Source organism: Pezoporus wallicus, unplaced genomic scaffold (genome assembly GCF_028554395.1).
Source record: "Pezoporus wallicus isolate ANWC-B61680 ecotype Strahan unplaced genomic scaffold, APGP_CSIRO_Pwel_v1 contig_3181, whole genome shotgun sequence".
In the NCBI taxonomy this organism is placed as follows: domain Eukaryota; kingdom Metazoa; phylum Chordata; class Aves; order Psittaciformes; family Psittacidae; genus Pezoporus; species Pezoporus wallicus.
In genome coordinates, this window is record NW_026641700.1 from 5,295,647 (window position 1) to 5,320,498 (window position 24,852).

General features: G+C 39.1%; 1 protein-coding gene across 9 annotated transcripts in view; it reads left to right on the top strand.

Annotated features, from left to right (window-relative positions):
• SATB1 (SATB homeobox 1) overlaps positions 1 to 24,852 on the top strand; it is a 92,353-nt gene that overhangs the window by 8,674 nt on the left and 58,827 nt on the right. For 5 of the 9 annotated variants that reach the window (XM_057424940.1, XM_057424945.1, XM_057424946.1 and 2 more), the window contains exons 1-5: positions 9,900 to 10,374; positions 13,254 to 13,489; positions 17,367 to 17,543; positions 18,363 to 18,489; positions 19,216 to 19,339. In XM_057424940.1, coding sequence (XP_057280923.1) covers positions 13,279 to 13,489; positions 17,367 to 17,543; positions 18,363 to 18,489; positions 19,216 to 19,339 — 639 coding nt within the window. In that variant the 5' untranslated portion in view covers positions 9,900 to 10,374; positions 13,254 to 13,278. Of the gene's footprint in view, positions 1 to 9,899; positions 10,375 to 10,466; positions 10,537 to 13,253; positions 13,490 to 16,799; positions 17,104 to 17,366; positions 17,544 to 18,362; positions 18,490 to 19,215; positions 19,340 to 24,852 lie in introns of those variants that run through there. The other 4 variants (XM_057424943.1, XM_057424944.1, XM_057424941.1 and 1 more) reach the window with 4 other exon arrangements.

Here is a 24,852-nt window from a genome sequence, read left to right on the forward strand (position 1 = left end):
TCCTTAAGCATGGAGAAGCTTACTTAACCTTATTATAACAATAACAGAATAGGTTATTAATATTTAATATGCACATGATTAAAATTTCTCTCTTAAACATAGGTCAGCTCTATTATTAACTGACATGTTATTTTTCATTAAAAAATTTTTATTCTGCCCTTACGGTTTCTCAAACACCCTTTACTTTGGTGGTGATTTATCACATAATGTTTAGAAAACTGTGTTAGGCTAGTGAAAAAAAAGAACTTACCAGTCATGGATAATCAATTATGCATGAATTCAGATATAACAGATGGAAACTGGTGAGTTAAAGTTTCTCTTTAGCTTCATGATTTTTTTGTTTTGTTTTTGTGACACCTGTCTCTTATGTATAGATAAACATCTAACATAGCATACTGCTTTTCATGCATCTTTGTGTTTTTTTGCTTCTTGGGTTTGGGTTTTTTTGTTTCTTTTTGGTTTTGTCGGTGTGGCATAAACTCATTTTCCCCTGTTTATAGCTTACTATTTTTAATTTGTTTGTCTGTGAGCATTCTATACTGCTTCCCTTTTCTAGGGCTAAATTGTCCTGTGATGAAGCCAGCATTTAATCTTCTAATAAATTACACAATGTCATTTAACCTTAAAATTGTGTCAGCAGGATATTTTAAATTCTATGAGTTCTCTTCTGCCTTCAGTTGCTCCTGGCCTATAGTGTTATAATATTAAAGCAACAGGGTAGACTGTGGCTGTGCATATGTATTCATATATGCATATATGCGCATTCTTGTGATTGTGATACTTATATAGGCGTTCCCTCCAAAGGCATTAATTAAATTTCTTTCAATCATTTGACAATGAAGCAGATTGCTTTACTGCTTTTTATTAAAAAGTTCCGTATGGACTGGGCATAATATTTCATTTGGACATGGAAAAAATTTCACTAGACCTAAATTAAGCAAAAAGAATTATAACCCTTTGTGATATGCCCACAGCAACAACCAGTTGGTATTAAGTAAAAAAGGAGGGAAATATGTTTTCTTTCTCTTTTCACACAAAAATACGTAAAAGTGCTTTAAGCATGGGCTTAGATGTGAGATGACAGGGTCTTTGTCTGGTTTGTTCATGGCAGTGTGCTGAGGGACTCCGATATTTGAAGGTGTCCCATGTTTCAGAAACAGGGCTAAGTTGATTTGGACATTATTCTTCTATGGCTTCAATAATTTTGAGCATTTCTTCACCTGCCTCCACCTACCTTTGAAGCAGCACATTTTCAGATGTGGTGCGGGGTTATTTTCCATCTGTATAACTATAAAAGAAAAATTACTTGAGAGAATGCACCGCAGCTTTTTCGTGAGCAGAATACTTCAGAATTTCTCTTGAGCATCTTACCAACGTTTGTGAAGCAAAAAAATCTAACACAGGAGAGTCTGTAGTACAACCTGGCAGAAGCAAATTATATAGAAGAGATCCTAAGGAAATTAACATGGACAATGTGAAAATAATTAGTTTCAAATGTTATTTCTTCTATTGCATTTGAAGCTCAGCTGTGAAACTTCATGTACATGCCTCAGTTTCTTCTTACCCGGCTTTTCTTATCTCAACATAAAATGCAAACTTTTCATCCAAATTCTTTTATTTAATGCGGAAAGTAATTTTTACACACCTATTCAGGCATTTTCTTCCAGTGTTTGCATGAGTATAAATGAACTGTCATAAGTATTAACCTAATTTTAACCTAAAAATACTATATTCTGGTGGGTTCCCAACTGCTGCTCTCTCTATGTTTGCTTCTGTTGTATCCACTTAGCTGGAAATCTATAAATGTAGTTGTTTTACTTGGAGTAGCATTTTGAAGTGACTTGGTTTTGCCTTATGTTGTTTGCACTTAAACTAAGTGCACTCCAACACATGTAAAAGTGACCTTTGTCTCAGTGACACTGCATATTCGAAACCTTTTTATGTTATACCTGAATATTAACAGGTACCTTGTTTCTTAAAAGAACTGTGAGTATTAGCAGCTAATTGCTGCTGAAAAGGACTGTGAAAGACTCATTCACTTTGTCTTTGTTATTGTGGAATCATTTCAGTTTGAGATGGGAAGGAGCCCTAGAAGAAAAAGAGAATTCGGCCAAACCCACCAACTTCCAATTTGTTTTGCACCAAACCCAGACATTTTGCACGTATTTTATGTACAATGAATATTGACTCCTGCCACGTTTGGCCATAATTAGAGGCACAGTTTTACTTAAAAGGTTTTGAACCTTAGAAAATGCGTAGCAGAACCTGGGCAGAGTTCTGAGTTAACAATGAAACTGGAAACAGGACATTTCATGTGGTTTTGGGTTTCATAATGAAAGTTTGATATAGTTCAAGTCATCAATCAGTTCTAACCATTTTCTTAGACCTAAACTCTTCCATGTTTTCAATTTTTGTCAGTAGATTTTGTTCATATTATCAGGCGAAAGAAAAGATAATTGTCCCGTTGATAAAATATTCCTATGTAAGAAGTCACTGTGGTTTGAGCTTGATGGCATAAGCATCTAAGCTCTAGCTAATAATGCTGGAATAATCCTCTGTAGTGCTAAGCACAGTGGTTCAGACTGTTTTCTACCATAATGTGCAGCTTTGCTTGGGCTGTGTGAAATTCATCCTCACCTAGAATTGTTGGATCAAATTAGGGAAAAAATGCAGTGGGTGGAGTGATGGAGCTAGGAAAGGGAAGAGAAGCAGAATCCATCAACATTACAAACCGCCTTGGAGATAATGTGGTGTATCTTTGTTTTAACAAGCAAAAATAACTGAAACTACAGATTTATATGTCTGGGGATCACGGTTTACACACTATTAAATTAATAGAGCTTCTACTTGCACACATCCCTAAAATAACCTGTTTACCAACTGACTCTTCTTTTAGGTAACAATTATTTGCCTGTCTCATGCCTAAGAGTTATCTAGTGCTATGATGATCAGGGTTTCAACAGGAACCACTCTTTTTTCATGTTCTCATGTCCCACATTAAACGTCTTCATATGATAGGCCTAAAAATTATACCTCTGGGGAGAAAGCTCTGAAATTAGTGACCTGCTGAACATATACTTAAGACACAGGTAACTTGGCTGGTCCTAAGATGCCAGCTTTCCTCCTTTCTTCCAGCTGCCTAATTGCAATAAATACTATTATATAAAGTTCTATTGCTTTTTTTCATTTGTCCTTTCTTGTGGCACAAAAAAGAACTGTAGCTGCCACATGGAAATTACAAGCATGACATACCAAGGATCTAGTCTACTACATCTACAAAATACTTTTTTTTTTAAAGTTTAAGCTTTCTATTCAAAGTAGTTCTGAAATCCACACTCATAAAAAATATTGCCTTATATTCAATAATAGCGTCTATGGTAGTTGCAATGCCAGTATGTTTAGGAAGTGAACCCCACTTGTCCATATAGCAAGTAGAGACTGTGCAACCACAGATTAAGATTTATGTGATTAATCTGTTAATATTCATTGCTGTGATCATTTATGGGGAAGTGGACACCCATCTATTAGACTTTTAACCAGCTAGGATTTCTTGTAGCAACCAGAGGTGAAAGACTTTCTATTCTCATTAGCAGTCATGTTCTCCCTTCAGTTCATCATACCAGTTTTGTTGGGTTTTACTCCATGGTTTTCCTTCTGTGACTCATTTGGCACCAAGGAACAAACTAAAATGACTTCTGGGGCCACATCAGAAAATGTATGTATTTGCTTCAATTATACAAGCATCTTAGTCAAAATAGGCATACAGCTATGAAAGAGACTTAAGCAAAATGGTGCAGTAGTTTGACTAAAAGTAACTTGTTTTATCCAGAACCACATTTTGCATATTCTTATTCAACTCCTTTCAAAAAAAGATTACGTGATTGAAATACACTGCAGAAAATGTTTGCGGGAGTAAACGAGCCTCGTCACAGAGGCAATCAATAGGGAGATGTCTGTTTGTACATGATTTTACATATCTGCAAGCTAGCTGAGACATCCAGCTACAAAATGCTGCACCATGGGACACTGTGTAGATATCTGATACTTTCCAAGGGATTTGGGGTCCATAAACTAATGAATGCACTACATGTAGCCATATATGTAGGTTTTTCACCTCTGACGAATATGGTAAGGGTAATTTACTTCACTTAATAAGCAATTAAGTGCAGTTCAATACAGCTGACTATCGCAAGTTAAATATTCATTTTACGTAACTGTTTGAGGACATCGTGTGTGAGAGAACACAAACGAGCAGAAATTGCTCATGCAAAATGTGAGAGGGGACAACAGCTTGTGTGTGATGCCTTTCAGTGCTATGAATTTCATTTCATAGCACTTTTGCTTTTTGACAGGCATCCTATCCAGGCTGGGGCAGGTTGCAGTCAAAAAAAAAAAAATCTAGGTTGGTATGTAACTTTTGAGTTCAGTGTGGGGGATGTCACAGAATGCTGTGATTCACATTGGTGCGCATTGGATTCTTGGGTCGTATGTAAATTGAGATTGCCGCAGTCAGGTTGGTTAAGTGTTTGAACAATATTGGACAGCTATTGTTGTTCAGGGCAAAAGAGAGGGGAAGTCAGTCTGAGGAGAAAATAAAACAACTTTAATCAGAGGTGCAAAACTTATAGGGCCGTGGGGCTGGGTCCACATCATGGTGGTGACTGTGCACAGATAGACAGCTGTGGGAAAGGACAGCGGGGCGCATCCTTCCCCTTAACCCTCACTTCTATCTAACCCAGGTGGCAATTAGGCACAAGCCCACTGGGAATACATCCAGCTTTTTTCCATAGATGTTTACCTTCAGACAGATTGGTATTTTCACTGCTTTGCTATCCACCAATTACTGTTAGCCCTAGATGTGCACACATCACCCCTTGCAGTGGGGAATATTCATATCCCCACAAAAGTGAGTTTCCTGGTAGTCCCACTGCTGCTGCACAGCTCTGCATTACCTCCAGAGTGAGCTGGGGCTCATGAGTTACACAAATGGCTGCAGAGTTGTCAGAAGTATATATGTATAAAACCCAATCAGCCTGATCTCCCCAAAGAAATCTGATAAAAGAGAATACACAGACATGCTGGTTTTGCTCTGCTGCCAGGTCACTTCTGTTTGTGTTGCACAAGAGCCAAGCCTCAAGATTTGGGCCCATATTTCCCAATTTATTTTGAACAAGAAAAGATTGGAATAGAGACCTTAGAAGGCACCGAGGCAGCATGCTGCACTGGAGAATTTGTATTGTTTTGCAGCTACTGAGACTGATGCTCGAGAATTAATTCACTGTGGGATTAAAAAACACAGTCCAACTTTTAAAGTATTTGTCTCATTTCAACACAACCTGCTGCAAAATACATTTATATATCATAAACACAGTGCAGCAACTTTATTAAGGATTAATAAGCTTTATTAAGCATATATTTGTCTGCTGAATGTTGACTAGAAACTATGAAAAATGTGACGTTACCATTGCTGCATGTTTAAATGATTGCCTGCATATGTATCCATGACAATATCTATTCATCTTCTGTTCTTTATATATGTTTTTATTATAAATATCTTTATTCTAGTGGAACATTTTAATATCAAAGTTGACACAGTGAAGTGCAAATTGGAATAGGTCAAATGAAAATCAGATATCTGTATCTTGAATTTATTCCAAGCAGTTTGGTATTGATAAGAGATATCTGATTGTTGTCTATACGTCAAGACATAGCAGCCTTCAGTAACTCGTGCTTCTTAGTCAAAGCAAGGCTTCCATGCTCAACCTTTCAAGCCTGTAGTAAATACTTTATCAGGCATAAGTGGTGTAGGGGAATTAGATTAATCCATTTTGTAGGGAGTTTATAAGATTTAGCACATATATGCAGTTTCAAGAAGAGAGTTGTTTTCCATAATCATGTAGCTCAAGCATAGGAAGCATATGCATGATTATATAATTAACAGAATATTTGTTTGTCAGTGTTTGGTTAGTGTGCGTAATAATATCATTATTAGGCCTTCTGTGCTCCCGTATTATCAGATTGTTATCTCCCTGCTCCTTTAATTCACTGTCTCTGCTTTTTAGATTAATAACTTTATTTTAATCTTAACATTGGACTTTTTTTGACCATGAAGAAAATTGTTTGTGAACACCAAAGCAAAGGTTATTTTAGAGCAGACTTAAATGTTGCTGTTTCATTTGGGGGGTTGTTTATTTGTTTTCTGGTTCCTTCCTTTTTTCTTTCTTTTTTTTTTTTTTTGGTTACAGTCATATCTTTAAAGCATTTTTATGAGGTACTGGTTTTGTTCCAAATCATATTTGTAAATATCTGCTCTATTCTAATCAGCTCCACATCCCTCAAAAATTACCTTCAATGCCCTCTCCCACCATTAGGCTGCAGGCAACCTAGTGCAGGCTGAAACTCTCATCCTTCATGATTTTCCTCTTTAGAGGTCAGTCCTGCTCACTGCTGAAGTTTACTGTGTATCAGGCTCTCCTGAAGAGGATGAAAAATGATACAATGTGGACATTTTACTTGCACTTTCAAAGTGTGAATTCAACCAGTTACCACCGGTTTTCCTCCAAATATTTGAACATACTGGGAAATAAACATTCCCTTTTTTTCCTTTTCTTTTTATGTCTGTATTTTTTTGTCAGACACTGAAAAATGCTCAATCTATCTTGTTGGAAAAAGATCAGTTTCTAAATAAACAACCTGCTAAGCAGTTATCCCTTGATCATATGGTTTAGAAGATGTCATCTATATTTTCCCTTGTTTTTCTTTGTGAAACATGTTTCTTGTTTTTTTTTTTTCCCCTCCTTTTCATCATTCTTGGAAACAATCTTAGTAACCTTTCTCAGTACACGCGACATAGGTACAACTTTTTGTGTTTCCTACGTACGTGCCACCACCACTCGCTCAGCTTTGAGTAACACTATTATGTAACAGTGGGTTCATTTTTCAGTGTTGCATTTCTTTGCGTCTGAGATTATAATCTATTTTGTGCATTGCTGAATGTGATAAATATTGAACGTATTTCACCCTATTACCATTTTCTTTTTTCCTGCATGCTCTCTATACTTATTTCAGTAAATGTGAGCTTGTTTCTTTACCCAGTCCCACTGCATTCCTCTTCTTTTATAGTTAGTGATGTATGTGTAGTGATAATTTTGTTCTTCATAGATTCATTGATTCACCTTTTCTTTGTTTAGAGGCCGTGCTATTTTGTGTGTTACAGAACTGGTGCTCACCTCCCTGTTTGCCTACTTCTGCTGCTGCTTTGAGTGTGTACGTGCAGTTTGTTATGGGCATTTTTGTTGCTTTTTTGTTGTTTGCTTGTTTTAAAGTAACTACCCTAAACGCTTTGGCTATATGTCCGCCTGTGCAATAACTCACATCTCCTGTGGCTGATGATGCAGCTTCCCTTTTAGACATGGCATATTCAAACGCTACACATTTTATCAATAAAGAAAGTTTAATTTTTCTCTTATCTCGTAGCTTGTACAAACTTGTTGCATTCAAGTTAATCTCGTTGGGTTACTTTTTTTTCCAGGTGCATGATGGGAAAAAAGTTATGTCTGTCTCGCACTCGGTTGGTTTGTCAATAGTTACCACCTCCTGCTCGCACCTCTTTCGGGCGGTTTCCCTCCCGCACTGTCGACACGCCGCGGCGACACTTTTGTGACATCCCGCGTCTGGAGTGATGGGGATCTCACCCTTACGGACGCGGGGCGATGCATTACTGTCCCCTCGGGAATGCTGTCCGGCGAGCCGCGGCGCCCGCCGCCTCACCCCGGCGGGGGGCTGCCCTCCGATGAACGGGGGCAGTTTTCCCCGACCTTTGCCGCCTTTCCGAAGCGCGCCCGGTGCTTTCCTTCCACCTCGGCTGGCACCGAAGAGAGTGGGACAGGAAAAGCTGCCCCCTCCCCGCGTGGCCTGCGGGCTTCCCGGTGGCCACCGCGACCTGAGAGTCCCCTCAGAACCCCGCTCCGCACCGTGCACCTGCCTGCCGCGGCCCGGCCCGCGCAGGCTCCGCGCCGAAGGGCGGAGGCTGCGCTGTCGCGGCGGGCGCGCTCGGCGGCGCCGGCAGGATATTGTTCAGCCTTCACCCCTGCCGCCCCTCCTCCTCCTCTTCTCCCCCCCGTTCCCTCTACACCACGCTCCCCCCGGCTCGCCCCCCTCCGCCGCAGGCCCCCATCTGCCATGTGCGTGCGTGCGCGCAGGGGGCGCGCTGTCTGCGCGGCGGGCATTATGAGCGGCGCAGGCAGGGCCGCCTCACCCGCACCCAGCTGGCTGCAAATTCGTGCGCGCCCGGAAGCCGCACGCCCTCTTACCCCGCCCCCCCCCCCTCCCCGATCACCTACCGCCGGCGGCGGGCGATCCCCCACCCTTCTCCGGCCGGGCCCGGCGCCCCCATCCCGCTGCGGTCCCCCTCTGCCACCTCGCTTCTGCCGACCTCCCCTCCCCTTCGTCCTCACCGGCCTCCCTTCCCCCACGCCTGTCTCCTTCACCACCTCCTCCTCCTCTTCCTCTGCCGCTTTCTCTCTCCCAGGACGCGTCGGATGATCCGGGGCCGTCGGGAAGGGCTCCGGGCAGCAGCAGGGAGCCTGCGTCCTCTTCCCGTCTAGGGCTGTGGGAAAAAAAAAAAAAAACAAAAAAAAAAAAAAAAAAAAAAAAAAAGCCGGTGGCCTCGGTGTTATTTTGTATTAAAATGAGGAGGAGGAAGAAGAAGCAGCGGCAGCAGCGGCAGCGAGCGGTAGCGGAGAGGAGGCTCTGAGCAGGGGACGGCGGCGGCGGCGGCGGCGGCGGCAGCAGCAGGAGGAGGAGGAGGAGTAGTGATGAGTCAACTAATAATTTAATGGGGACAGAAACAGAGAGAGAGGGAGAGGAGGAGGGGGGGGGGGGGGGAAGAGAGAGAGAGAGAGAGAGAGAGCGCGCAGAGCAAGGCAGCTCCGTCCGGGGACACACATACACACCGATATATCCATGTAACATCCAGCAACAACCACAAAACCGGCCTAAATAACAACCATAGTAGCCAGCCAGGGGAAGCGAGAATTAGAAGGGGGGGGGGGGGGAGAAATAGACAAAAAAAAACAAAGCCTACCATTATTATTCTTTTTCAGTTATTATTTTTTTTTTCCTGCTGGCTGGGTTTTTGTTGTTGTTGGCTTTTTGCAACCTTTCTGTTTTATATTTTTTATCCCTTCTGGCGAGTAACTCTTCTCGGAGTTCCCAGATTTTTTTTTCCTTTGCTGAAGCAGAACCAATTTTTTGGAGGTTTTTTGTTTGTTTTTTTTTTGTTTTGTTTTTTTTTTTTTTAATACAGAAGGTTGGGGTTTTTAAATTCTAATTCCTCCCGGTTTTGGACTCGGAGAGGGTGAACCCTCGTCACTTTTTGTAGTGGTGCTGGTGTGCCTTGTGTGTTTCCTTCCTTCCCTCTGTTCTTTTTCTCCCCCCCGCCTCCCAGTGTGCTCCCTCCCTCTTGCACACCAGCCCCCCGTAAATGAGAGGAGACAGGTCCTCTCTGCCTTTTTTTTTTTTCTTCTTTTTTTTTTCCCTCCCCGGACCGCAAAGGCGAGATTCAAAGTGCCATCTCCGTGCCTTTCCCTGCAATTTTCTCTACACTTTTTTTTTCCTGTTGTTGTTTTTGTAATCTCCAGTAGCGATCTCTGGGGCTGAGGTTTCCGCAGAAAGTTTGGGGGCTGTTACGGTGTGTATTTTTGCGGAGGGGGAGGGGAGCGGGCTCCTTCTGTGTGTGCTGCTCCTCTGGGTGCCTATTGGAGAATAATAGTGTAAGTGACAACCTAGAAGTAGACTTTCTGCTCTTCACACTGGATAGAAAAGCTGCCTTTTTTTTTTTTTTGCCTTTTTTTTTTTTTAATACCCCCCTTTCTCACTTGCTCCTGTACGCATTGGTCTGATTTTTGAAAGGATAGCTAGACTTAAGTCACCCTCCACCTCAATTTTAACCTGCTACTTTATCTTTTTTGATGATGATGAATTCCTCGTTTTGAGCGTTACACTTGTCTGAGCAATTTGATCTTCAGCTCCTTCCTCCGTTACTAAACCTCGAAAACTGGCTCTCTCGTAAAAGATATTTAATCTCTGTTTTTTGTCCATTGCCATTTTTGCTCATGGCTACTCTGTTTCTCGCTATCTCTTTTTGCCCCTCCCCGCCTAGAGGAAAATAGCAACAAGGAAAAAAAGAAAAAAAATAAGAGAATATTAGGGGAAGTAGTCCTCAGGTCTGCTGCCCCCCCTCTCCCCCTTCCCCAAAGGGGGGGGGGGGAACCTAGAAAACATCAGTCTTGAACTTCTTCCTCTTCAAGAGCTCGGGCTGCAAAGGAAACCTCCTTTGTTTTTGTTATTTATATGCTGTCAAGTTTTGAAGTGGTGAGTTTCGGGTCGGTTTTGCTAATTTCACTCAGAAAACTGCAGTGTTTCTGTTTCTAGATAAGTACTTTGCTTCTTTGTCTCTTTAAAAGGTCACAGGGAAAGCTTGGCCTGGATTGTGAGAGCCATATGGAACGGATAAGTGAGGAGCCTCTCTCAGATGTGATTATGGGGTTTTATGGGGGAGGGAGGGAAGAGGAGGGGAAAGGCATGGGGAGGGGGCTGATTCAGGAGGAGAGAAAGAAATAATATAATACTGGCTGCGTTACATCGCGACAAAAGGAGATACTGCACCGACTCTCATTCAGAAATTGTGCGGTGTGCCCGTACGTGTACGCTGTCTCTGGGAAACAGTGCCTTGAAATTGTGCTCTTAGTGCCTTGTGATGAAAACTTGTGGTTATGAAAGATGCCTAAATGTGAAACACAGGAAAACTCTTGGCCTAGAACTGGCGGAGATGATAGTTCTTCTTTCCCTGCAACCCTCTTCCTGGGCAGGCCACGCTGGTTGTTGCTCATCACTATTCCAAACTGAGGTTTCAGTGAACTTTAGCCTTGGGCATGGAGTTTAAATGAGTAAATTAGGTGTTTTATGTGCATGTAATTTTGCTTTGTAACATAAAGCTTTTTACAAGATGACTAAGCAGGGAAAGGATGCCGATGGGTGGGTATTCTCAGGCCAAGTGAAAATGACCCATTTGGTGTTTTGGTTGTAGTCGGTGTATTAACTAAACTGTGATCTGTCACTTTTATTCACTGTATATGATGTAGTGCAATTCTGACTCATGATGACTAGATATTTTTTGTAGCAAAGAACCTCGGTGCCTTAGAGTACTTCTGAAGTTGCCAAAAGTGACAAGGATTTTCTTGTTCAAGGCTTTTTTTGGTTTGGTTTTGCCCTCCCCTCCCCTTCCCCCCCCCCTTTTTTTTTTTTTTCTTGTTAATCCTCTTATTCTTGTGAGAGACCAGTCTCAGAAAAGCAGCCCTATAGTATGTTAGCATCGGCAGAAACATCGGAAGATGTTAACGGTTTGAGCCTGTAATTCTTTGCTTAGGCTGCAGTTACTAGAGTAAAAAGAAAAAAAATCTCTTTGAAAAGTGGCTAAAATAGGCACGTTTACTGATAGTGAGGTGCACAAACTAAGCCAGATGGGATCAGGATGAATGGTAAACCTTAGCCTCTCACCTTATAAGGCAAAATAACAATTTTCTGAACTTCAGCTATTCAGTGGCATTTTTGGGGTTGCTTGTAAATGTTCAGATTCATATATTACCTCTTTCTTCACCCTATTGGGAAAAGCAGCATGATATTCACAGAAGAAAAAAATAGTTTACAGAATTGTCACTGGCATGTATATCAATGGCATAGAAGTGTGTACAAAAATCCCAAGATGTTTAGGCTTTAATAACTTTGCTATGAAATGTACAGAAAATATATTGAATTACTAGGCAACTGAAAGAAAGTAGCAATTATCAGATTCACACTAGGCTTTCTAAGTAAGACTTCCCCAGTATTAGTATTTGTACTTACTAATGTAAATACTAGCTCATAAATTAATGTCTAATCACCTGTCCTTAGTGATTATTTTATATACATAACATAATCGTCAGTGAAGTCACACCTTTCTCAGTCAGGGAAAGGTAGGGTAAAATACCTAACAGTCACAACGGTATTGATGAATGAAATCAGAACCAGAAAGATGTCTCTGTTCTCATCTACTGATTTTTAATTTGTGTATTTAAATATGTATTTGGTAAAATGGATTCTGATGAATGTCAAAAATTCTCAAAACTTGCTCTGTTATGTTCTAGGCTTGGGAGATTTTTAGGGATTTAAATGGAATTGCTACTCACGAATGGAGGTTTCAAAAGTTTACAAAAAGGGAAATAAAAGCATGCAACATATACCTTTTCTTAATTTGAGACAGAAATTACTTCTGCATCTTGGTTTCAAATAGCTGTGCCAGCACGTAACATAGCATTACCCAGGGCTTTTTTTATTTTTTTAAGGGCTTCAAAAGTACTGTAGAAATTGCGTTTGGGTTGTTTGGCTTATTTTGTTCCCCAGCATCATGTTTTGTGAGATGCTACCTTCTCTTCTCAGTTATTTTTCGTAATTCAATAAGCTACTTCATTTAACCCTTAAAGCTGAACATCTGAAAAAAATCCATATGCATATTTTGAACTTTTAAAAAAGTTGATAAACTCATAGTGTAATATTGGTTAGGAAACTCAAAAGCAACCATGTCCCGCCACTGCTTTCCAGAGCTAAATGTTAAATTCTCTTTTAACTTTTATTTTTAAGGGGGGAGGAATTGTAAATGAACAATATTCTACATCTTTAATAAATCTGTTGCTCCTTCAATTAAAGTTTTAACAATCTCTCTACTGTTGTGCATCCATGTTTTTAATCAACTAGATTGAGAAATGTTTCACTAGAATCCTTTTCTTTCTCTGTCTCTCTCAACATAATAAAAACACCCAGGATTAATAACAAACCTTTCTGTGAGATGTGTAACAATAGCTGTGTTGGAGCATGTACCTTGACAACCGTCATCATTTATATGAGTTTCAGTCTGTCTCTGATTTAGTAGAATATCTCTGAAGATATGTATTTTTTTAAAGGAATACTCTAGTAAGCATTTAAAAAATAATTCCACCAGATTATGATGCGATTTCTCTGTAAACTGCGGTATGAGGTCACTTTTGGAGAATAAGTTTGTTTCTTTTTTAAAAAGGCATCTTCTTTCCAGTTGAAATAGTTATTTATTCTTCTTTATGAGTTTATGGTACATCTCTCTCTCTCTGTACATGTGCAGGCTGTGTACGTATACATATGCGCACACGTGTACAACATATATTTTTTTTGAATCATGGCAGGTGATCTTTAGAGGCGGGACTGAGTATGGATCATTTGAACGAGGCAACTCAGGGGAAAGAACATTCAGAAATGTCTAACAATGTAAGCGATCCAAAGGGTCCACCAGCCAAAATTGCGCGCTTGGAACAGAATGGGAGTCCATTAGGAAGAGGAAGACTTGGAAGTACAGGAACTAAAATGCAAGGAGTGCCTTTAAAACACTCTGGACACCTGATGAAAACTAATATTAGAAAAGGTAACACTTTTGATAATTCTGCGTTAGAGAAATATGATTTATAATATTTTTTGGGGGAAAGCATACTTTTGCAGACTCTACTTCATTTATATTTCAGGATTAAATCTCCATTTAAAAATACTATATATTCCCAACTCTGATATAAATCACATTTGGGAAATGTAAGCTTCATGCTTGGGTGGAGCATCTTGCTTTACAGGGTGGAGTTTGATATTTGTGAAGGTAAAGGCTAGCTGCTCTTATTAAAGGAAATTCCTACACTGAAATAGAAGTAATAGAATGCATTAATTCTTTGAGTAAGTGTTGGGCTAAGAAATGCAAAAATATCTAAGAGTAAATACCAAACCCCCAAAACAAATTCTTGCCTTTCCTCTTAATGATGGTCCAAGATTGGAAGGACAGCACTATTTCCATAACAGTTGCAAGTTGGTTTAAAGGAGAGAGTGTAAATCTTTAGGTATCACGTTGGAAAAGTCATTTATGATGTCAATCTTTGCAGTTTATTTTCTTAAGTACAATTCATTATTGAACAATGAACAACTTGGGTGTCATATTTTTCAGTGGCTGGTTTGCTGTAATTAGACATTTGCACAAGGAAAAGGCACATTTAGAATCATTGATGTTTGTATATGGATGGCTTTTGTTTGCAATGAAAATACTTTTAATGGACAATAATCTATAAATTTTGCTTATCGAAATGTGTAAGCCTTTTTGACCATGTCCTGCAGGCTTGCTAATTTAAATCAAAATATGCTGCATGTAATTTGGCGTTTGTTTTAAAACAGCCTCTACTTTTCTTGGTATAATCGGTTATGTTTATAATCCAGATTTTTCTTGCATTTGCGAAGCAAAGTGCAAAATGCAACCAAGACTATTAAATGCACCCAAGACTATTAAATGCACAAAGTTAGAAGGCAGAGGAATTTCATTGTGTCTGATGCATAACATTTATCGTACAATCATTTATTTTTTCCTCGGTTTGGCGAAAACAAAGAATATATTGATCCTGAAATGAACAGACACAGCAGTCCGTATTGTTAGATCTTTATCTATTAAAAATGGAAAAACAGCACTTCAGCAAATTCTTTGGCCTCTGCTCATGATTACCCTATTTATTGATTGTTTGCCAAGAATGTATGCGTCTTAAGAAAGCCAGGGTAAGAGCATTAAAAATATAATTTATTACGGCTTTTCAAGCAGAGTGCATTAACATTGTACAGTGAAGCAGTGGGGCTATATAAAAAGGACTTTCTGACGCCTGCAAACATATAAGTTCCATAAATTCCTAAATAGGAGATTTCAGCTGTCTCTGGTATTATGTGATATTTGCACAGCAAACTTTAATGCCAGGACAGTTTTAGACAAGGATTCTACAGACTTCACTGCTCCTTATGGCAGACGTGCTGTTTACACAGACTCGTAAACCTGCAGCAAAAGCTCTAACACTGCCTTCAGGTTTAAATCATGCTGTATTTTTAGCAGCGAGCAGTGACCAATGCTCTCCCCTTTAATACTAGAAGGTTATGAAGTTGCTGCACTTGGAGGTCTTGCCAAGTACTAGCGGGAGTGATCAGCCAGCTGAGATTGTGCTCTCCTGTATAACATTTTTCACATTAACAGAAGGACACTAGTGACAGTTTGCTAAAAGATTTAGTGGCTTGATCTGTAGTCAGATGATACCTGTGCAGCACTACCAGCATCCACCTCTGATAATCTATGCTTTACATCAAAATTTGCCCAGGAGGTCCTCCTGGGTTTTTTAAAGTACGATGTTTTGCAGAATTCTGCAACTAGGGAGACTCTGTACCTGGCAAAAAGTGTGTTGATACACAGCTAAGTACCAGTGCATCGCTAGTTTTGTGTCTGATCACAACTTAATTTGTACGAACTGATATGGGGAAAAACAAATGGGCTTTGCAGTATGTCTGCATCCTTTGCAGTATGTCTGCACTGTTTGTTAAAATGAAGCTTTGTTTACATTTTATCTTCAGGTATTAATGGTGAAACTACTTAAGAATTTTGAGCCCTTATGCTGAGTCAGGCGGTAGTAGGTCAAACATCAATTGTGAGAGCCTGGAAGGGAGGAAACAGAAAACCCACCACCTTTTTGCAGATGAATCATGTGTGTGTTTTAGAAAGCTCTCCACAGCTTAATTAAAACCAGCGAAGAAATCACCAGTGTGCATGTACATGTACTGTTTTTGCTTTGGTCTTATTTTCTGACCAAGTCTCAATTAGATTTAAAAGAAACAAGCAGACCAACCAAAAAAAAAAAAAAAAAGAGAAAGAAAAGACCCCAAAAAAGCCCAAAGGGAAAAAAAGAAAAAGGTCCTTCCTGCACTACATAAATATTGGCAAGCTTTTAGTCTTGTCTTTCATGCTGAGCCTATTGGGCAAACTGAAGTGAGTTTGTGAGCTTTTCCAAGCAAGCCTGAAGGGGTTTGTTTGCCAGAGATTGACTCTCTGGTGAGCAGATGTAGTTTAAATATACGTGCTTAAGAGGTATCTTTTTTATTGTGATTTCTTGCTATACGTTAGAGCACAAATCAACAGACGTGGTCTTAAAACGTTTATCTATTGTCAAGAATAAATCTTCTTTTTGTACTACAGCGTGCCTGATGCACTTTAGCAGGTTAGGAGGTTTCCGTGAGTCTAGAGGGCAGTGGCTGTAGAGGCATTAACATTGCAGGACTAATTGGAGTTCCTGGGTGCCCTGTTAAAATAACCCTTGTCATCATTTATGCTAAAGATGATACCCCTCTGGCAGGCTGCCATAAGACAGTTCTGTACATCTGCTTTTAACCCTTTTGTTTTCTGTCATTATGAGATCTTAACCTGTGCTGCTGGAAACAGCAGGACAGGACTGGGACCTGAAACTGTGGATCTGAGGTCATCGTGTCATCTGTGTCCGTCTGGGAGGCCGGGAGGGATTTTCATAGAGTCTAGGAATCTGATTACCAGCAGAGACTTTGTCCCTGAACCAGCTTGGATCGTTTGTTACTTCTCTGTCTGTTGTCAAAAGGGAGGGGAGAAAAAATAAAAAAAGGAAAAGGTTATTTGCCTAATATTCTGTGTAGGGTAGGGAAGGGTTTGTTGTATGATGTTACAAAACTGGAAATTAGTAATTGCTTTTAGGCTTCCCAAAATAGCAATGAATACCAGAAATGTGGAATGTAAAGGGCAGGAGGCAACAACAACCGCAAAAAAAAAACCCCAAACCAAACCCTGAGCTGCGGGTACACTTCTTAAAACAGCATTGAAATCTTGGTTTGTTTCTTAAAGATGCGAGGGAAAGTACTGCTCAAGTGCACTCAGTGAATGAAGCATGAATTAGTGTTAACTTTTGCCTTGTTTCCTTGTGTACTGTTTTCAGAGGGAATGTATAACACACAAGGTGATTTGTTGTTGATGTTTAAAGCAATTAAATATTTTTGGCAGGACTAAGAAAGTTTTAATGTTAACGAACAAAATTATGTAGCTGGTACTAAAATGGCTTACAGTGAAGACATCTGCAGTATGTATTTAGGTTCTCATGCTGCCTGCTACTCACAACAAACCAGGCAGGACAGAGAGAATCAACTTCTCTTCAGTCAACCTTGTTATTTCTATAGAAGGTAATTCTTTAAATCTGTAACTGATCAAGCGAGATAAATTTGCATTTCTGCTTTTCAGAGAGATATAGGTTTTGTAGAACTTTTTCCTTTTGGGGGGAGGGAGAGGGGAAAGGACTCGGGGAATATGTTTATCAAATATTTGTGATGATTCTTGATGCCTCCTCTGCCTGTTCTTACAGGTTTTATTTACATAACGCTGTATAGACCCACCTACTGTACTATAACTCAAGTTTAATATGTTAAATATATATATTTTTTAATAGGAAGTATGCTTCCAGTTTTCTGTGTAGTAGAACATTATGAAAATGCCATTGAGTACGATTCTAAGGAGGAGCATGCAGAATTTGTGTTGGTGAGGAAGGATATGCTTTTCAACCAACTGATTGAAATGGCATTGCTATCACTTGGATATTCTCATAGCTCTGCTGCCCAAGCAAAAGGTAAATAGGATTACAAAATTGTATGATGAATTCTGTTTGTTTGTGGGGTCTTGGGGGAGGGGCAGGATTTCTTTTAGGAACGCAATGCAGGTTTTGCTTCTTAAACTTCTTGCAGATTCTGTCTCTGCGTGTCTTTTTTTGCATTCACGTATTTTTGTTTAGTTTTGTTCGTGGGGAATGTGGAGGTAAATTCTTTTTTTCTTTTTGTTTTGTTTAAAGAAAAAAACAAAGACTTCAACTGAATCATTAGTATGCTTATTGACCTTAATAATCTGCTCCACTGAGGATCCACAAGGAAGTGTAAAGCATATTTGAGCAGATGGACTGTTGAGAGTCAACTTGCATTTATGACTGAATATCCAGCTCTGTTTCTTTTATTTTGTTCCTGATGGTTTTATAGACTGCAAAGTGTTTGGTTTTGGTTTTTGGTTTTTTTTTATATACTCAGTCCTTGCATTGCAAAATCCTTCTTAATTTAGCAAGAGGAATGGTATTATATCCTATTTGAATTCATGGGAACTTAGGAAAATACACTTCTATATGTATTAAAAAATCGCTACTATAATGCATTTGTATAATTTCATAATACAGATAAAGCCTATGCTTGGTGATGTATGGGTAGGATTTTTTTTGGGGGGGTGTTCTTTTGTTCTGCCAGATTTAAGAGGCTAGAACAAAGGTGGTGATCTTGTTAAAATCGGATACTTTTTTTGCTCCTAGGAATTAACAGGTAAATTACTTTCTTCCCCCCCCCCCCCCCCAATTTTTCCTGCCCTTCTTGACAACTTCCCCTCCCCTCAAAAAATAAAAATCCCACAGGGCTTATCCAGGTTGGGAAGTGGAATCCAGTTCCACTCTCCTATGTGACAGATGCCCCTGATGCTACAGTAGCAGACATGCTGCAAGACGTGTATCATGTGGTCACACTGAAAATCCAGTTACACAGGTAAGTTGCATACCAGTTCTGGGACGTGAACTGTTACTTGTCAGCTCTTACTGTTCATATGGCTCGTATTTAATTCCCACTGTGCTGTGTGCTCAAAGTACAAAGGCTTATCTAAATTCCTTTTTAGTTACTCTAATTCTCCTTTAACTTACAGTATACTATTGCTGAAAACTTTTATAGCTCTGATACATAGATTTTCTTTGGATATCATTAAAACTATATTGCATTTTAGTCAATTAAATGATGCATTACAAGAAGGCATTTTACATAAAGTTTACTTAAGAGAAAAATATTTTTGCATATCATGAACAGTACCATCTGTGTGCATTTTGTAGAAGAATGACTTGCTCACACTTATTGTTGCTGTCTAGGTTCTTAAATTCACAGTAAGAAAAAAGAAAAAAAAACAGTTAATATATTAATGCTTTTCATGATCAGTTGTGAGAAAGCATTACACCTTAAATTGTTTTACCAAGCGCATCAGAGCAGGAAGGTAGAAGTAACATGAAAAAATAGTCGCCACATGCAGCTGATGTATAATTCATGCATCAATACAGCAGATGTGTTGTATAAAGTAATTAACTAATCGGAACAATCAGGAGACCGAGAGCAATCTCCAGATGCATCTGCTTGATGCGCAAAATGAAATCTGTCTGTCTTAAAGGAATGTTCTGCAGCAGGATGCAATCTTGTAATAATCCCTTTTCTAATCTGTGTTTCAAATAGTTGCCCTAAACTAGAAGACTTGCCTCCTGAACAATGGTCTCACACAACAGTAAGAAATGCTCTGAAGGACTTACTGAAGGATATGAACCAGAGTTCATTGGCCAAGGAATGTCCCCTTTCACAGGTACTTAGCATAACATGTAATAAATAATAAAGCACTATAGGCAACGCTGATGTGAGATTTGAGATTTCTACAGACTGTAGCAAGTAGTACCCGTGGAGTGAATCTGCCAAATATGCAAATTCATTTGACCACTTCATGATCTTTATAAATATGCCTGATTCATTTTGAACATAGTCTTGCAACGTTTCCCATGGGGAGCCATGAAAGGTTGTTTACACCACACTAAAATTGTCTCACAGCAAACTGGATTTTAACTGGTTTTTGTCTTTATTCTTTGAACTGCTTTGATGCAACTACTTTTTTCAAGCACATGTGTTCAAGATGTTAAAAGGCTCTTTACTTACTGCTGTCAAAACTACTACTGAATCTGAATGCTTGTTAGATAACCTACAGTAGTTTTAAATGCTAATTCATAAAATGAGACAGTCTTTGGCATGCTATGTGAGAAGGGAATAAAGAATAAAGCTCCTTGCATGATGTGTTGTTGCAAACAACCAAAGGAAAAGAAGTCATTTATTAGTTCTAATCAAAATATACCTAAACAAAAATGAAATTTCAGTTTATGCATTGCTAAATATTGAACTGATGCTTTCATCAAGACTTAGCGGTATTGTTCTTTTCTGCTATTCTTTTTGTAGTTGCTTTGTCCAGTTACTGTAAAGGCACAACTTACTTTTCTGTGCACTGCAGTGTCCAATGATGCTGTGGTGGGACCATCATATTTCTTTCCACCTTCTAAATTAAAAAAAAATGTGTATTGTTGTGCAGCAGCAGAGGCAAATTCAGTATACAAATAAATGATGCTGGTTGTGGTAGGGAATGGAGAAGGAAAATAAGGAAGTCAGGGTATTTTTATGGGGATTTTATTTCTCTTGATGAGAATATTGGAGTCTTTGCCTCTGAAAGACTTCAGTTAATCTATAAAGGACTACTCTCTGTCTGTCTTTTCAGTGGATATATTAGCAGGCTGTTTTGCCATTGCTTTTTTTTCCCCTACGGTTAGATTGTTTTCAGTGGCTCCAATATAGGAAGTTGTGAAGTGGAAATAATCAAAATTATTTTCACTGGTTGCAAACCATCCCAGTAGTGTGACTGCAAAGTTATCTTGTATGTGCCTACTATAAAAGCATGTGAGCTTTTGCACTGCTGGCTTATGGAAGCTGCACGTAATTTGAGATTTTTCTCCATTTTAATAGTGCTATCTTGTACGTGATACTGATGGAAAGCAAATAAATTCTATCAAGATGGAGTATTTCATTTTTATTTGGACACCAGGTTTCCCATACCAGCTTCTATATATATGTAGGTGATGCAATGATAAAGCAGAGAAAAGGTTTTAAAATTAATATTTCACTAGAGGCAGTATCATGGTACTGGAGAAAATTCAATCATTGCATTTTTAAAAAGTTGGGTTTTAAACTATGCTGGATTTTTATGTAATAATTTTAATGGGCAAAATCTATGTTGCCTAACAACAGCTCCTGACATTAGTAGTTGAGATAACCAAAACCCCAGAATACAGAACTCTGATTTTGGGCCATTTGTTTGCTGCTTTTCACTAAAAGAATATACTTAAAGCCGTCATCTTGTTTCTGTTGTTTAAATCATGCTTATTTTGTCATCTCTATCTTCACTAGCACTGTGGTAGTTGGGTTGCAAGAATTTAAATAGCTTCTGCTTTTCTTCTTTCTTCAAAGACCAAATCACATTAAGCTTAAAATATATTTGTTTATTCTTAACTTTTGGAAAAAACAGCTGTTACAGTGGTTGATCAGGAGCCCATCAGTCAGTTTAGATATTCCCATTTCTGTCTGGGAGCTTGAGGGAGGACGTGTTGATCTGATGGTGTCCTTTTCACAGGACTAAATTAAGCTGAATGCTTCCCATATTTGCTTAACTAATAACTTACTGTATATCTATCATATGGAAAGGATACTGATTTAAGAGCGTCTCTGATTTAGTAAACATATTAGTTTGTGAATTCCCGTGCAGTGATGTGCTGCTGCAAGCGAGGTGAGATGTAAGAGCACAACAGAGGTTGGAAGGTAATGTTTCCTTAGAGGGTCCATCAAAATGCCGTCATGGGAGATTCTTCTAAAAGCAGAGGAGTGGTCTCTCCCGTTATGTACTTCCACGGGTGTAGGTAATGCTATATGAAGTGCTTCATCACAAATGCAAACTAATACAGTGACACTGTACCATAACTTATTAACACTGTTATATAATTTATTAACCACAGAAAAATGACTGGAAGTGGAAATGAGAGTAGTTATCATTTTCGGTCACTGTCATTAGCAGTGCTCTATTTTGTGTAGGGACAGAAGGATTTGTTGTAAAGTATTTAAGTTGCTGTGCTCAATGCATGGGATCTCCAAAGCTCCGTCTAAGCATGGAAAACTGAGAGTCGTCATTGTCACTTAGAATTTACTGTATTTTCTTAATTGATCTTGCATTTTCTGTATTAAAAAAATTGCTCATATTTATTCAGAATACTGATATTCTATGTACTGCAAAGAAACCTAAGTAGACTATTTTTATACTGCAGATATTTTTAATAGCTTGAAAATATGTGAGCAAACAAACTTGGAGATCCAGTTTGTCTTAATTAGAGGCTTGAAAACTTAACAGCATCATCTACTTAGGTGGGTTTTCTTTTCATTTTCTCTTCCCTGTTTCTTTTCTTGTCCAACTAAAACCATAGGGCATACAGGGATGAGCTCTTCATGCCTTCCTTGGCAAAATACCACTGCGACTCTTGCTCTCATTAGGAGAGCTGAATATATGGTCTCTTTCGAACCCACTGTAATTGTCTCGCTTTGTGGGTTCTGTGACCACACCTGAAGGCCAGGTTTGTCACTCAGTGTATGAGCCTATACCACAGGGTATCACCGTTGACTTAACTTGAAGTATTCGTGATGGACCAGAGCAAATGCATGGCTCTGAATTGCTGTGGAATTGCAAGCATCTATCCAGAGGTTTCAGTTCTCAAATTTTTGGTATCAAGTAGGCAAGGTAAAAGCATGCTGCAATTTTGTATGGAAAACCAAGCTTGTTCTGAATTGTATGCTGCAGTATGTATTTTCATGCTTTACCTTGGGTTTGCAGATTTTATTGATAGAGGGGAGCAGCATACCCATATACCAGGTGAAAGACTTTTTGCGTTTGATATGCATGGCTCACTTAATTTCTGTTTTCGTTCCAGACCTCTTTTGTTGGGGAAGGCAACTTGGAATTTAATCTAGCACTCAATTTTGGGCCATCTTGTGCATTCCATTAAATTGGTGCATCTCACGAGTGGCCTAGATCTCATTTCCCTCTTGTTTTGGCTCTCCAGTCTCCAAAGAGCTGTAAAGAAATTGTTCTACCATCAATTCTTATTTCCAACCCCTTGCACAGAAGCTCTATTCTACCTTGGTCTGTTGGGAGCTGCTCTAAAGTGATCAGGCAGGCAGGCCTATTGCATTTATTTATTTAATGTTAGTCCTTCCATCTCTTTACTCAGCCTTAGTGCTAGAATTTTCATACTTCACAGTTTTGCTCTGGTTTGGTTTTTAGTGCAGAAGTCTCTCATTACTTCCACAGTTAAAATAACTGAAATACTACAGACTGTATTTATACCAATGTTAATAAGGGTTTTTTTGTTGTTGTTTTGTCCCTACTGAATTATTGTCTCTCATTCTCTCTCTCTCTCTGCGAATATATATATATATATATATATTCACACACATATAGTTAGATAACTTTTTATGAGGGAAACATGGGCTATCAGCCTGAGAAAAGGCTAGAAATTCTTTTAATAATTCTGAAACAAACTCACTGTATGCTTTTGAACATTTAGATGTACTCCTTATCTTGAGTTCCTCTAACCTTTTCCATGAAAAGAAGATAACAAGTTACCTACCAAATGAAGAGATTGTAGAGATGAATTAGTATCTGGGCACCCCTTTGAAAATATGTGATCAAATGACATTGACTTTTCCACTGGTATTATCTTGCCTTTTTTTTTTTTTTTTTTCTACAAAAAGATATTTTTAAATGACTTGTTAGTATTTACAAACAGGCATTTTATCAAACCCTCTGCAAAAGCACTTCTGAAACAAGGGATTTTTTTCTTTTCCCTCATAGTATCCTGAAATGTAAAGGTGGGCGATTTTTTGTATTTTTTTTTTTCTTTGCTCATCCTTTGCAGCTGCTTGTGTATATACAACCAGTAGTCCGTGCCCTATGGATGAGAAATTCCAGGCCTGATGTGTAGCAGAATCTCAGATCTCGTTTTATTTATTTATTAAATATTTTGTAGGGGACGTGCAATATTTGCCATGCACTATATCTAGAGGCTGCGATACTTACGGACATAGTCATTTGCAGACATTCCATGTTTATTTTTTAAGGTATTTGTGTGTGCCTACATACCCCCACCCCTCTGCCATGCCTATAATATGTTTTACATAAGTTTGCTCCAGATGAAGAGGGATTTTGTCAGACAGAGGGATACACACTTTCATTCCATGAAATGTATGCGCACACAGAACAAGTGCTGTTATAATGCCCAAGTCTGAATAGTTTTGCATTTGTGATAAATATAGCTATCCTGATTGCATTTTGATCAAACTTCTGTGCTGTTGTGCATGGTTGTCTGCATCTGACATGGGCACCATATAGATCATATAATTTCCTTTCTGTTCGGATATCCTGCCTGAAATTTGCATGCTGTTTTATGTAGACATTGTGCCGACTTCGTGTGATCTGGCAGAGATGCCAGACAGAAAGCTTGCTCAGAACATCAGTGTTTCTCAGTTCACCTGATCTGAAGGCACCTGGCATCATAGCAAATAAGCAGCACGACAGAAATCCTCTCACATTTTCTCACTGCTGTTCTGACCATCCCACCTTCAAAATCCTACCAAAAAAAAAGAAAAGCGGCATTTGCTAAACCTAAGATTTCCAGACCTATAAATAACCAAGGAATGAGCTATTAAGAGTTACCAAATACATACTTTTCATGAGCAATTTTTAATTCATGCTTTACGAAACTGAAAGGTGCTTGGTTTTCTTTTTTACCTTACCCTTTCAATTTTACCTGCCTAGACCTGAGATTAAGTCTTTAGATTTCTTTGTTGCTTCTGATTCCCTTCTATCCTTCTCTCCTCTTCCTCCCCTCCCCCAGTAGTTAATAACCTGAGTAAGGAATGTAGCTCCTTTTTCTGTAACTTAGAAGTTACTATACTTTAGATTTTAAGGACGTCATTAATTATTTCAGGGAACTAAGTCCTTGAGGGCCTGGATTCAGGTTTTGGCAGGCAGAGCCTATCAACCCACCCCTCAGTTGCTTAAGAGCATTCACTCTGATGTCTCTTCACGCTGATGTGGTATCTAGATTTTTAAAACATTTTCAATTAACTATTAAAATTTGTGCCCATGATTTTTAGTCATCCAGATAGAACAGGCAGTACAGAACCTATTGCTGATGGGATGGGGAAGATGAAATGCACATGTTGGTAGAGCTGTGTGAG